Raw genomic sequence first — 16,156 nt, 5'->3', positions numbered from 1 at the left:
CCCAAACAGTGTGCTCGCTGTCCCGTGTGGATTTTAGGTTGTCAGCCCAACTTGGCTCATCTGACTGTAAAAATGGAATCCAAAAACCCCTGAGGAAACCGTTGTGAATAATAAGGTCCTCCCTTTTATTGGGGTACTGCCTTAGCCACGGTTCCATCGTTTTGACGTTCACCGGGGTCATCGCCTTTTTGGGGAAGAGGGCTGGGCTGGTTTGCCTGCCGCAGCCCTCTTTTTAAAGCAACAGACTGCGGGGTGCATACCTCCGCAAAAGGAGTACTCGTGTCAAAAACGACAGTATGTGTACCATCTACAATGGCTCTCGTTGTAGAGCCAGCATATACCTTTTTTGTTGAGGGCAGCAGCCGCCGCTCCTGAATTGTCTCATGGGGGATGAAATGAGGGGTTTCGCGGAAAAGACTGGGTTGGCCTGTTGGGGGTCATTATTAACAACCACAAGTTCATGTCCTGGCAGTCCCAGCGCATGTGCGCCCTGGCTGCCATCCTGTGACGAAATCAGAGTCAGGGGGGGGGACATGGGTCATATCTGTTGCTTTTGAATCTAAGCTGAATGCTGAGGATCAATTACAAACTCACTGAACAGAAATGTACCATGTGGCCCCCCTTCAAGTCGCTGACTAGCTCAGAGTTATAGAGCTGAAAAGCAGGAAGTAGTGTTCTGGCTATTATGTTACACATCCAGTCACTCCAGCTTTTATACATTACATTTTTGCCTAACTAACTATATTAGAAACATTTTTTATTTTGCACAGCCTATCTATTTACACAGTTTTTATTTTCACACTGAACTGTTCCTTTAAGCTGGCCATAGATGCAAAGAAACCATTAAACCAAACTAAGGTTCATATGATTTTCAGACCGTGTGTGGAGAGTCCCTACATTTTTCAGACCATGGTGTTTGGTCATTCAGTCGATCGGACAGGTTAAAAGATTTGTATCGGCCAAAGATAAGATCTCTGCATATATCTGTCAATATCAATGAGAGATTGACATTTCTATTTTTTGGACAATACTTTTGTACGATTGCTGTCAATTAATGGCTGATTTGTTCTATTTAATTTGAATTGTTAGTTGCAGGTCAGAAGATTGTCATGGATGATTGTTCATCTGACATAGGCTATAATCTGCATGTCTATGGCCATCTTTAGCAACATCAGGGCCTGTGCTGGGGAATAGGGTGGGACATGAAACAATGGGTACAGACACCCAGTGCAGACTTTGGGTTGGAATGTGAGGTCTGCTGTGACTTTGTGATTGGATTGCAGCTCTATGGCACTAGTACACTTAACAAATGTATTTACTTGGGCTGCTTTCACCCTTATAGTTATTTAAGAACATGTGACTGGAAAACTGGGCAGCAAACTGGAAAATGAGGTTCAATGTTGATAAATGCAAGGTTATGCACTTTGGCAAAAATAATATAAATGCAAGTTATACACTAAATGGCTGTGTTCGGAGTTTCCTTAAATGAGAAGGATCTAGGGGTCTTTGTAGATAACACGTTGTCTAATTCTGGGCAGTGTCATTCTGTGGCTACTAAAGCAAATAAAGTTCTGTCTTGCATAAAAAAGGGCATTAACTCAAGGGATGAAAACATAATTATGCCTCTTTATAGGTCCCTGGTAAGGCCTCATCTGGAGTATGCAGTGCAGTTTTGGACTCCAGTCCTTAAGAGGGATATAAATGAGCTGGAGAGAGTGCAGAGACGTGCAACTAAATTGGTTAGAGGGACGGAAGACTTAAATTATGAGGGTAGACTGTCAAGGTTGGGGTTGTTTTCTCTGGAAAAAAGGCGCTTGCGAGGGGACATGATTACACTTTACAAGTACATTAGAGGACATTATAGACAAATAGCAGGGGACCTTTTTACCCATAAAGTGCATCACCGTACCAGAGGCCACCCCTTTAGACTAGAAGAAAAGAACTTTCATTTGAAGCAACGTAGGGGGTTCTTCACAGTGAGGGCAGTGAGGTTGTGGAATGCACTGCCCGGTGATGTTGTGATGCTGATTCAGTTAATGCCTATAAGAATGGCTTGGATGATTTTTTGGACAGACATAATATCAAAGGCTATTGTGATACTAAACTCTATAGTTAGTATAGATATGGGTATATAGAATTTAATTAAAAGTAGGGAGGGGTGTGTGTATGGATGCTGGGTTTTCATTTGGAGGGGTTGAACTTGATGGACTTTGTTTTTTTTCAACCCAATTTAACTATGTAACTATGTAACTATGTTACAAATTAAGACTGATCAACTACATTAAGATCACAAAGAGCTAAGCGATATTCTGTTTCTCTCATTTCTGCCTGGCATTTCATTCCTGGGGATCAATGCTCCTCCATATGATAATATACTCAAGTGCTGTGGCACAGCTAAAAGCTTTACCTATTAAGCACAGTGCCATATGAGTCATTTCTGAACTTCAGAACTGCTCAAGCAAGAGCAGTATATTCCAGCGCTTTGAGCCCACAAAGCATCGCATTTCATTATAGTCACCCTGTAACAGAAAAGTGTTAGGCAGACAGCGGGAAGAACTTAAGCAGCCTCTGGGGTATAATGCTGACTCTGTAGTGTATCAATGCTCATTACTGTCTCTCTCTGTCAATGGCAACTCAGAAAAAGGTAGAGGTCTGAATGTTACAGTACCATTATATTTCTGTGAAGGTACATTCATGCTGTTGCTGGAATAGGCCCTTGTATTACTAAATGCCCATTTCTTTTCACCACCCAGACAAACAAAATAAAGGAAAATAAATAAATGATTGCCCCTGCACTGCATTTTATATGTGAGATTGAGATTTCTATTATTTCTTTTCTTCAGACTTTCTAAAAGAGCTAGCCAGTACAGGTATGGGATCCGTTACCCGGAAACCCGTTATCCAGAAAGCTCAGAATTATGGAAATGCTGTCTTCCATTTTATCCAAATAATCCACATTTTTTAAAAGTGATTCCCTTTTTTTCTGTAATAATAAAACAGTACCTTGTACATGATCCACACTAGGATATAATTAATCCTTATTGGAAGCAGAACCAGCCTATTTGGATTTATTTAATGTTTACATGATTTTCAAGTAAACTTAAGGTATGAAGATTCAAATTCCGAAAAGATCCACTATCCAGAAAGCCCCAGGTCCAGAGCATTGTGGATAACAGGTCCCATACATGTACTTTAAACCAATAAAACCTTCTAATTGTGCACTGGCTCAAGCAATAAAGGGGATGTTTTGACTTTGTAGAGGGCTGTTTAGTAAAGATTTCAGTACTTTGTATAAAAATTACGAATACCTCTATCCAACCTTTTCAAACTAGGCAGCTGGATATCTTTTACATGCATAAAATATCTAGCACCTTCTATCCAAAATGTTCTGGACCTGGGGTTTTCTGGATCACGGATATTTCAGTAATTTGGATTTTCATACCTTAAGTCTACTAGAAAATCAAAACATGAAATAAACCCAATAGGCTGACTTTGCCTCTAATAAGGATTAATAATTATGAATCAAGTACAATCTACTGTTTTATGAATACAAAAAGGAATTATTAAAAATTTGTATTATTTGGATAAAATGGAGTCTGTGGGAAAAAGACTTTCCATAATTTGGAACTTTCTGCATAATGGGTTTTTGGATAACAGATTTTTTTTTGGAAAACATAAGGCAACCAATGGGATATGAAACCATCACAGCAACACACAGCATTTTGCACACTGGCACCTCCCTTCATGTCTTCTCATATGGAATAGACACATTTTGGTCTTTGTAAATTACACATACCAGGTTAGAAATAAATATTTTAAAATGTAACTGAAATCTGACCCTGGTCTCTAAGAGTAACAGGATACCTTTAACTCCACTTTGCCTAAAAAAAAAATTGGAAATTGTAAAAGTGAAGTGTTGTAAAAGTGAACTATTGGTTATTCAAGATTGCAGAACCTTGGGTAAAGTAAATTTGCCTCCTGTAATGGTACAGACCACCTAGGCTGAATTTTAAGAGACAGGCCAGTTGTTCAAGACCACGCACATTCATCAGAGACAAATAATATTCAATGTATCCTTAAAGCCATTTAGAACAATAAACTTGTATTTTTGGTAGGGGTTTTACTTTAGCCCTTGGCTTATTACTTGTGCTCTAAATCTAAAATATTGTTTTTTTACTATAAGATAAAATACAATCTTATCTGGGAATGAGCAACAGGAAACCACCATGGCACAACGGACATACTGTAGCACTCTACTTTTAAGTCACCAACAAAAAATATGTGTGTACTTTTGGTAACACTGTAAACATAACATTTGCAAATGTGTGAAGAACAGGTACCCTTCAAATATGAAGCAAAGTGATGACATTTTTAAAGATGGCTCCAGTTTGTTAGACCTGGAGATAACGGAGGAAAGATAGTAGTCATGTACTACACCCAGCACAGGTCTGAGGTAATCTCTGATTCTAATACTAACTGCTATGAGGTTTTTATCTACTGATCCTATTTTTCCATTTCTACAGGAAATTAAAATCAATGATGGGGCTGGATTGGACTTTATTGACCAAAAGACAGTTGACTTCCTTATTATGGAAAATCTCCACTTGCCACCACATTATTTTTTTTCCCCCAAATTCATTAAACATTAACTGGTCCAATTGTTTTGGCTCTAGTCTTATTTGCCAACCAATATCCCAGTTTGTAATATTTTTTATCAACCACATGCACTTAAAATCTCTGCTTTATTATAGACTATTTCCTACACAAAACTTAAGATAACTTGATTTATTACACTGACAAAATGACTGAAATCCACTAGGAACATCACATGCTGAGAGTGTTGTGCACCTATATTTCTTAATATCAACATTTTAAAAAGAGTCCTTTCATTTAATTTAACATACTTTTATTTTATTGCATAATAGAACTTCAATAAAATGCATTATACGTTGCTCTAGGTCACTTTAAATTCAATTGAAAAATTCAATCAATAATTTCTGTATTTTTTATTTTTACTATATTATAACATTCTCCATGAGTAATTATTTTGTCTCATCAGCATATGGGTAACCCCTGCATTTCATTTTCATGTATTATGTTAAATACTTGAACACAATGACTTTGAGTTGGAAGTCAATTATTATTTACATGACCCACTCACATCATTCCATATTATTGGTATACTGCAGACCTATTCATTTGGGCGATGAATGTAACTTGACCTGTGTTGCCAATTATTTGTACTCTATACAGTCACTGTTGAGTGCACCCTTGGCCTAGACAATGAATTAGAGCTAGCTGTCTTTATTTTAGCTGTCAATCAAAATCTAATTCTGACTGCTGCATGTACAGAGACAGGTTGCTGATTATTTCTGAAATTGTACAGAAATGTTAATTTATATTCAGTAAGTTTATCATTTCTGTAAGATGACGCTTATAATAGTTTTATTTTTACAATACTTTTTATTTTTTAAAAAAAAGTGTGAGCACATGTCTAACTTTGTGCTGAATACAATACAGTAGGGTTGATTTTTAACAAAGATGTTGAACTGCACAAGTGCAGTTGCCAATAGCAACTAATCGACAATCAGTTTTGATTTGCCAGCTACAAGAAAATTAGAGCAAAAATCTGATTGGTTACTATTGTCAACAGTAATTGCGCAATTTAGCACCAGTGTGTAATCAGCTCTACTGTCTTTTCCTTGTGATTGATTGGGATAGAACAAATCACATCAAAAGCCGGGCATACATACAGGAATACCCTTTTATTATGGAGGGAGGCAGGACTGATCTTTAGTCTAAATATATTAGTCTGACAGAGATCTCCCTCCTAGGAAGAGTGGCTTGCTAGGGGCATTTTCTGACCTGACCTGAATAGTATTGTTTCCCGCAACTGGAGGGGGGGCTCTATTAGCCTGTATCTCTATTGGGGCAAACAATTTTGTTGTGAAAGGTGGCCTTTAACAGGTAAAAATGCACAAAGCTTTGTGTTTAACATGTGCCTCTTTTCTTTTTAGAAGTGCATTTTGGTTGTTATTATTCAAAATGTGTGCAATTCTGGCTGTATTTTGTGCATTTTTATGGAGTTATTGAATTGGCCCTCTCTCACCCTCTACCAATTGCACTTGCAGGCTGGAAAAAGGCAGAATAAGAGAGGTAAGTATTACATAAAAACACACAAAATAAATAATGAAGTCCCATTCAAAACATGTTTAAAATAAAAGTTAAAAAGTTCATGGAAAAGTGAACTTCCCTTTAAAATAAAGTGGAATGCATATACAAGAAGAGGACATGTAATCCAAAATGCTTGGGACCTGGTGTTTTTCAGATAAAGGGTCTTTCCTTGATTTGGATCTCTATGACTTAAGTGCACTAAAAAAATTTTTAAGCATTAATTAAACCAAACAGGATTGTTTTTAAATCAATAAGGATTAACAATATTCTAGCTGGGATCAAGTGAAAGGTATTGTTTTGTTATTAGAGGAAAAGGAAATTACAATTATTTGTGTCTACGGGAAATGGCCTTCCCATAATTTGGAGCTTTCTGGATAACAGTTTTCCGGATAACGGATCTCATACTTGTAGTTTTTAACCAGTTTAGTCTATGCGCCAAAGATTGCGCAACTGCATTACTGTGTATGGGCATTCTCCAACTGTATAGGATAAATGTTATGCAAACATGTGTAGCTAATGTTTGCCTTATATGTTGTTGGGAAACTGGCATTATTTAGAAAAAATCCAATCCACTTGTCAGTTACTTGAATGAGAAAAATGTTGTTAAACTTACATTGTATTGATGATTTGACAATGGTCTGTAATTTGTTGTTACTGCCTTTTCTTTCTGTTGTGATTGCCTCTTTGGTTTGGAAGATTCTTCAATCTGTTTTCTAAAGAGATACAAAAATAATGAAATCAATTACTACTGGAACATTTAATTTAATAAGCCTTGATGTTTGAGGGGAAATACATCACAGCAAATTGTAATCAGGATAGGCCTAATTGATTGGAGACAAACCATTAAACAGGGACAAGGAGATGAACTAATTGACATTTGCATCAAGGGAAATTTGCAATATTTGTAATATTTTTATGTTTTGGGGGGGAAAAAACAAACAAACAAAAAAAAACGATAAAAACGATAATCATATTTAAACAAAGACTTGCAGCCAGTAATGCCTGGGGTTTTCTGGATAAGGTGTCTTTTGGATCTCCTACCTTAAGTCTGCTAAAAAATAATTTTTAAATATACCCAAAAGAATTGTTTTGCCTCCAACAAGGATTTATTATATCTTAGCTGGGATCATTCTTTTCCTGTCTTATATTGAACCTTTTGTAAGTAGTGTACAAAAGTTGAATTATTTAATTAAATTGAGTCTATGGGAGCTGGCCTTTTCCTAATTCAGAGCTTTCTGGACAATGGATTTCGAGATAACAGATCCATGTAGCATACTTCCTAAAAGCATGACCAGCAAACACCCCAAATATCCTGGTGTGTTACTGCCCTAATTGCAGAAAACATGGCTACAAGCCTGTACTGAAAGGAAACATAACTACTGGGATAATATAAAAACAGGCCATATGTTTGCCACAGGTCTAGTATTCCAAAATAACAAGTCAGGTCATTGCCTTCAAATAGCAGACCCCTAAATACTACTCTGCTGATTTGTTGCTCTAGCTACACAAACCTGGTTCATGCTTTGCCCCTAAATCTAGAGTTTTCATTATTCTAGGCACAATTAAGGATAGAAATATGGAGGGTACCTACAGTATCTGAGCCACAGATCTATGCAACAAGCTGATGCTAACAGAACCTACCTGAGGAATTTCTTTCCATTTATGTAAAAAGACTTTACTAATGCAGAAAATTGGCTACGAATGGTCTTTTATTTTAAAGTATTAAAGAAAGATTTCGGCATATTACATTATTTCTAAGCCTTTAAGTCAGGGGTGTCCAACCTTTTGGCTTCCCTGGGCCACATTGGAAAAATAAAAAATGTCTGGGGCCACACATGAAATACACAAACACTTCTGATTTGTAAAAGTACCACTTGGATAACCAGATGGAGTTATAAACTGGAATATTGGACACCTGGATACTTTTACGCTAGACTTCCTTCGCCTCCTCAGACCTGAGTAGATAGGGATTGTTTAAAAAAAAGTCAAAATTTTTTCTAAGTCCCAAAAAACGCTGGCATGTTTTCTACATGCTGGCTGATAGGCTGAAAAAGATCGAAATTTTTTTGGGGCTCCCCTTCCTCCCCCCTACATTTCCTGACTCATGGCAACTTACCTAGACAGTGGGCACATGTGTAGGGCAAAATAAAAATTTTATTTGCAGATTTGAAGGTTTTATAGGCATTTGTAGTGCAGATACGTGTTCCTCCATTGAAATTTGAATTTCGCGCCGTATGCAAATTAGCCTTCGCTAGCGCAACTTCGCTTTATATAGCGAAACAACGCTAGCGCAACTCTGCAACCTTACGCTACCCCTGTGCGCAACTTCGGATTTTAGTGAATTTGCGAAGCGCTGGCGAAACTACGCCTGGCGAAGTGCGGCGAAGTTCGGTGAAGTTGCGCCTGGCGCAACTTCGCATCTTAGTGAATTTGCCCCAAAGTGTTATTTCACTCTCTTGTTTTCTCCTATTTCCATACCTTTATTTCTTAATTCTTTTTTTTCCCTTCTCTTCCTTCACTGGCACCCCCCCACCCACTTATTTTAAGGTTATGTCTCATCTGTTTACTGAGGAAGTTCTTCACAGAGGTCAATGTAACATTTTGCACTTTAGCCAAAAAGGTATAACTTTTTGTGGACAGTGTATGCTACAGTGTATGCTACAGCGAATACAGTACTTTTGCAACAAAAAAAAAGACATTGACTCAAGGGATGAAAACATAATTTTGCCTTTACACAGATCCCTGATGAGGCCTCACCTGGCATATATAGTGCAGTTTTGGTCCAAAGTCCTTCACACTGAGGTCAGTGAGTTTGTGGAATGCCCTGTGTTGTGAAGGTATAATCTAGTGAGCCTATGATTAAGTGTCTCAGAAAGGAATGAAAAGCATAAGGCTTTGTTTGCAGATGTAGGTCTGGGCTTGAGCACATTTTCTGCAGTGAGTTTACTGAAATGTCTCCAAACTGAGTTATACATTGTTCTTCTTCTGAATTCAAATTCTATATCTTTTATATCCTCTACTCTATGTAATGATCTGCTCTGAAAGGCTGTGCCAAACCTACTGCTGAACAACAGTTTACTGCCAACATCTCAATAAAACTGAGGAAATTTGTTAAATATACTGCTCGGAAGAATAATGATTATTTACTCAGCGAGCTACAATTTGCCAAATCTACTTTATTTCTTTAAGCACACTGCAGGACACTGCTGTGTACTATTTACTAGAGAGCAGCAGCAATGAGTGTATTAAATCTTGCAGAAAGCAAGCTATTTGTGGGTATGTAAATACTCTGAAGCTAGGGGCTTACTGTTTAAAACAGGCCTGTGCGGGAGATTTATAGGGCAATGACTGACATTTAGATTTGTTACCATGACAATGAATCATTGCAAAGTTTCCTTTAATAAAGATATGCACAATGTTTGTGTGTCATACACATGTAGATTATTCAAGTGAAAAACAGTTATTAAAATGCTTGTCTCAATTAGTTTGATGATCACTCTTACATTTTGAAACACGCTCTAAACATAGCTTGTTCTGACTATGAATGCCAGTGACCAGCAGCCATCCACTGAACATGAAATGAAAGGAAACGTGTTTTATTTACATAGCGCCAACATATTCCCCAGCACTTTACAGATATTTCTCATCAATCCTTACCCCTGTGGAGCCCCAATCTAAGTCCTTAATCACATTAACACACTACAACCTTTCACTTCTCTCTATGGTTTGGTCAACGAGTTTATACTATTTTTAGATTAACCTCATTTATGAAGCACAAACATATTATTTAGTGCAGTACGATAGAAGGGTGTATACATCAAACATAAAAATTATACTAATTGGCATACAGACATAGATCTGACAAAGGTTTTATACTGTATATGGTTACATGTAGTGTCGGACTAAGGTGTCTATTGGCCATCGTCATCACAATATCCACCCCCCATTGCTGCGTACCCCCATGCCGCATACTGTTAAACTCATTCTTCTGGCTGTCATCGGGGGAGCTTTCGGCTGTGAGCAGAGGAGTGGGCCTGGTAACATGTTTGGACTGATCCTGAATTAATGGACACTTTAAAAAAAAACTGCAATCTGTTTTTTTTAAGAAAACTGATTTAGTCTTTTACTACTGCCCGATGTAGAGTCTATGGCAGGAGTGCCCATACTTTACCAACGTGAGGTCTACTTTAGTGATGTTGTCCAATTAGGATCTACATCCATAAATGCATTGTTGGCATTCTGTTCCATGGAAAATATTACTTCCATATTGATTTATGAGAAAATATATATTGCTACATTTAACAAACAACTATTTCTTATGTAACCTTTAAATAAATGTCTGAATGAAAAGCATGAAACAGGAGGTGATTAAGACAAGCTGTTTGTTGACTGTGTCTTGAGATCTACTGATCACCAACTAAAGGTCTACTGGTAGATCCCAATCTACCCTTTGGGCACGCCTAGTCTATGGAGTCAGTATAAATGTATCACAGAGCCAGCAAGGGATGTGCATGTCGGCCAAAGCCTGTGGGACACATGGTTTACCTTTGCAGGTTTGGGCCAACATAAATTTACTTTAGTTATAATCTCTCTTAATTTTTTTTGTATGGTTCCTGAATTGGTCACAGATACTCCAATTGTATCTGCTTACATGATAGACCTCGGCTCCACACTGAAGCCACAAGTGAAAAAAAAAAAGATTGTAACACATATTCAGAAGATGTTTTTATCCATATGATTAAAAAAAATCTCAATATATAAAAATATATATATTTGTTTTTGTCAATAAATCTTGAAAGTGTTCCCTGTGGGAATATGATCTTTTACTATTTCATTAGATTACACATGGTATTAACTTTTCACATTACCTTGGCACAACAAAACAAGCCTCTAGCTCAAGCATGGGAACTTTGCCACTTCTAAACACAGGCTAACTATGCACTTGCCCATTAATTAAAGAAGAAGGAAAGGCTGAATCACTGTGGGGGTGCCACATTTTAGCTACTCCCTCAATAATAATTATAGCTTAGTGTAGCCCTTAAGTCAGCACTCCTCTTTGCAGAAAAATTGCACCTGCCTGGAGCACAGTTCTACTTAGTGCTAAGTCACCATATTCTTTCCTTTCCCAGAGATTCCTTGATGCTAGTCTGTGTTGTGCACATATGAATAAAATCATAATTTAGAGTAAAAAAACAAGAGCTTTAATTCTACAGAACATGCACACAATCCAAGGTCAGACTGGAGACAAGACACAAATAAAGATAAAGTTGAGCCAGCTAGGGGTCCCAGGTAATTGAAGATAATCAATGGGGTGATTAACACTTTTCTTGTCCTTTAAGGTGGCTCTAACTTAAGTGGCAGTGGGCCACTGCCCAAGAGAAGCATTTCATTAAGGGTCTCAAAATCCCTCAACTTCTGGAGTTCTTCTTTTTTCTTTTCCCAAGACAAACACATAAAAATAAAGACACTGAAAATGTGTTCCAAAATCTTGCACTGCATACATTTTCCATGTCTCCTAAGAACGTGTTAAGTAAAGACACCACTGGGGATCTAATTAACAACATTTCATCATGTGTCCTCATTTTCATGTTCACTGCTCAGACGCAAAGTCTGAAAGTGGGAGAGTTCTGCTGCACTAGATCCTTTATGAAGATATGAAAGCTATGGAGCTTCGTTACAGTTCATCAAAGAAGCCTGAAATACATTTATTAGCTTGTCTGCGCTCTGGGAAATAATTTAATGATTTCTTTCGCGGTCACTTTCATGACTTGAACAGCGCAGACTTTCTTGAAAGATGAACAGCTTCTACAGGAATGGTTATGGTAATGTCTCAAGTTAGAGAAAACTTAAATATAGCAAAATCTATCAAAATTCTGCCTTTTCTCCATTAAGGGCACACTGGGAAATAAACTGGATAGTGTTGATAGATAATCAAATGTTTTGTTTAACCAGCTATTTGTGCTGCCCTCAGCATACCCTTTATGAGTCTTGGGCGGGTTCAGAATGAGCTTTTCTTCCTTCTCTCCCACCTGTGACCGTACACTGCCGGCTTCCGGCATTCTTATTTATACTCTCGCACTCGCCCTGCCCCATTGGTGATGTCATCGATGGGGGTCAGTTTTTCTCGACCCGCACATCACTACTGTGTATTTTTGCTCCCAGCCGATTAAATGGTGTCTTTACTGGCACACAAGAAGATTAATAGCCTGCAATAATTACTACCTCACAGGGCCACACATTCCCAATTCCCAACTGCTGCCATTTTCATTTTATCACCCCCTGCTTTATTTAATGATCCCAAATTCTGCTCCATCATGTCCACTTCTGAACAATCCTGCTGCACGGACAACAATGCAATAGCTAAAGTGAATTGGCTTCTTATAGAAACGTGAGAAAGGTGTGGGACAGGGCGTTCAAAAGATAATTGTCAATGTAAACAATTTAAAATAGGAACCGGATGTTGCGGCCATCTTTGATGCGCATGGGTTGTTCAGTATGCACTTAATTCATTCTGTTGTGAATTGCTTATACATCATTTAATATATGTTTAGCCCTTTAAGTGTCGGCTGAAGCAAGCATGGCCAGCACCCTATGTTGCTAAGCAACATTTTTCCTTAGGTTTCCACTATAACCCTGAAATGCTGAATCTATGCCGCTGGCACTGGTATTTCCATGTCAGTCCTATAAATTCAATGATATTTTTTTGTTGTTGTCGTGCAGTTAGGTTTGCTCCACACCTGGGTGACAGGGCTGAAATCACTGAAGAATAATTAATTGGCTAATTTATAAAGCTTAGTAGTTGTCAGGGTAACAGCATTAATGCCAAAATAGCCCTATGTCCTGCTGGGCATCCAATAGTGGAGATTAACTTTCTAATGTATCATAAAACATTGGCCTGACAATACATACCATGCTTGTAGTTGTGACAGTCGGGGTTATTTATAAACACTGGAGAAATGTGCACCTGGGCAGAACCCCTTGTTAACCAATCAGATGCTTTCTTTCATTGTTCTACCGGCAGCTGACTGATGCTAATCATGGATTGGTTGCTTTGAGTTACTGTGCAGGTGCAAATTTGCCAATTGTTAAGAAATGAGCCCCAATGTGTCAAAAATTAGATGATTCTGAAGAAATCATAAGCACTGAATCACAACTTTAGTCTCAATTGCGTTTACACAAAAAACGAATGTGCTTGGTGCTTGTATTGGCACATTTATTTGTGCTGTTGTGCCTGACCACTCTGTTCTGATGAATAGTGCACAAGTGCACACACCACCACACACACACCACAATAGGTGGCAATTTCAGGGTTTTCAATGCAGGCTGTATCAATATGTGCAGTTAACTTTTGGCTTTAAAAAAACCACACAGACACCCAGTGCTTGAAATTACGCAATACCCACTCCAAAAAAAAAGATTATCAGCACAGTTATGTCCAATTTGTGCAATAACAGGTTTTAACGCATTCAATGCAATTTTTCAAAAAACAAATTCACTTACAGTTGTAATGCTGGACCTGTGGGGAAACACTGCATTCTGGGGGGGGGGGGATGGATTTATTTTACAAATGAAGATGGCTAGAAATGCCATATTTTGTATACAGAACTTATTGCACCAGTCTAAAGTTTCTGCTTGTCAATAGCAGCCATGATCCAGGACTTCAAACTTGTCACAGGGGGTCACCATCTTGGAAAGTGTCTGCGACACTCACATGTTCAGTGGGCTCTGAGCAGCTGTTTAAAAGCTAAATTATTAGTTTGTCTGTAATATAAGCTGATGCTACAGGGCTGATTATTAAATTCTGATGCTAATTGCACTGGTTTCTGTGCTTCCATGTAGTAATTATCTGTATTAATTACTAATCTGCCTTATATTGTGACATTTATATTCTATATGTACTGTATATTGTGAGTGGGTCCCTAAGCTCAGTAAGTGACAGCAGCACAGAGCATGTGCAGTGAATCAGCAGAAAAGAAGATGGGGAGCTACTGGGGCATTTTTGGAGACACAGATCTTCCCTGCTAAAGGCCTGTGGTTGCCTTGGACTGGTATAGAAACACAAAACACAATGTACAACATCTGTAGCCTATTTCTTTATTCAAGTTTTAGTGCTCCTAATGGGGCATGGAATAAATGCCATTACTTGTGAAAAGGAATTTGGGCAGAGCCGAAACATGGGCTACAAAATTGTTAGGCCCTATGTTGGCCATCCTGAAGCAGGTGTTGGGGGATGCAGACAGGTTAGAAAGAGATACACATATTTGTATGTTCTAAATAGCCAATAACAAAGCACCGTAGAATAGAAAGAAAACATTTTCATGAGAATTCAAATTAACCAAGCACCCATCATCCTGAGGATCAGAAGACAGCTAAAAAATAACCAGTGAAACAATAAAACGTTGATTCTTTGCTTAAACTATCTCAAGTAATTAGAAGGTGTATGAAAATGTTCTACTGAGGTTATCACTCATTCTGCAAGCCAATATTTTCCTAAGATCTTCAGCCCTATTTCTACTGTGTATTTGTGCGTATGAAGGAATACTTGCAATGAATGCTTTGTTAATATAAGCTCCCACCAGTCCAATTTTCAGTAAAAGTAGCTACAGTGTAGCAAGCATAAAATGCCCCCAGATTAATTAGTTGAAAGTATATGCAGATCTGTAATCCAGGGAGGAAACCAATATTCTGGTCCCAGACAGCACACGAATCTAATTAGTTAGCACATACACTTGCAATGGCAAAACACAGACTACATGGTCAAAGATAGAGTTATCAGACCAACAACAGAATTTCTGTAGAACAAGGAAATTAGATTAGATTGGGGCTGTCCAATTCAGAGGCTTGTGGGCAAGAAGCAGCTTTTTATTTTCCATATATAATATGTTTTATTATACAAGAGAAAAGGGGAATCCTTTTTAAGAATTTGTCTTATTTTGAACGATTGATCATATATCCAACTCTACAAAACACCAATGACCATATTTTGGTTCTGGTGGAATTTTGTAGCAAAAAAACTATATATTATTGAATATTTTTAGATTGTAGAGACAATGAAAAATATAGAGCATCTCTTTTAAACTTTAAGTACCAGCTGATTTTCACACTTGTGTATTAAATGGGAGACAACATTTGAACATTTTGTGCTCTTTAAATGTAGGTGTATTCCCGGGGGGTGGGAGACTTTAGATTATCAAGTAAAATTATAATGCTTTTTTTCCAGGACAACCTAAGCATTTTAAACCTGCTTGGATATGTCTAATTCTGTAACAAGATAAATGAGTAAGAAATAAAATATGACATATTTTGCATATTATAGAGAAATATGTCCAAAAACATATGCATATGCATAAAAATACAACTCATTTGGGAAGCCCCCTGTCTACTGTGGCAATACCAAATATGTACTGATCTGTGGAGATCCCTGAATTGAGAAAAAACAGGAGCAATGCAAAATGGAGTTTAAAAGCACAGCAGCAATAAGCATATTTCAGATTTCAGTAACAAAGAAGCCAACAACAGTAAGGTGTCCTCAGAAAATATACATCCTAATGAAATTAAACTGGGCAAATACATCTGATGTATACCCAAATGCAAAGCTTTGATTAGATTTTTAAACTTCCACGGCATCCTGTATCCCACATGTTCTTAAGTGCTGAAAAAAACAGTAAACCTCTACTCTGGAAAGGTCTTCTGAACTCTTTAATGCCCGATAAGCATAGGATTGCTAAAGTAATTTTATTTTGGGGTCTACCTGACACAGGGATGTAGATAATGATATTCTGAGACAATTTGCAATTGCCTTTCATTTTTTATGATTTGTGGTTTTTGAGTTATTTAGTGTTTTATTCAGCAGCTCTCCAGTTTGTAATTTCAGCTGGTTGCTAGGGTCTGAATAGAAAGATGAGTAATAACAAGTAACAATAACAATGTTGTAGCTTTACAGAGCATTTGTTTTTAGATGTGGTCAGTGACCCCCAATTGA

The 16,156-nt window shown here is 37.7% G+C and overlaps 1 protein-coding gene across 1 annotated transcript in view; it reads right to left on the bottom strand.

The window, feature by feature from the left end:
* The window catches only part of LOC108707543 (general transcription factor IIF subunit 2-like), a 128,584-nt gene that overhangs the window by 37,596 nt on the left and 74,832 nt on the right, over positions 1-16,156 (bottom strand). The window contains exon 5 of the mRNA XM_018245537.1: positions 6,788-6,887. Coding sequence (XP_018101026.1) covers positions 6,788-6,887 — 100 coding nt within the window. The remainder of the gene's footprint in view (positions 1-6,787; positions 6,888-16,156) is intronic.

The sequence above is a fragment of the Xenopus laevis genome, chromosome 2L (assembly GCF_017654675.1).
Source record: "Xenopus laevis strain J_2021 chromosome 2L, Xenopus_laevis_v10.1, whole genome shotgun sequence".
Classification (NCBI taxonomy): Eukaryota; Metazoa; Chordata; class Amphibia; order Anura; family Pipidae; genus Xenopus; species Xenopus laevis.
This window is presented reverse-complemented; position numbering and strand designations above follow the sequence as displayed.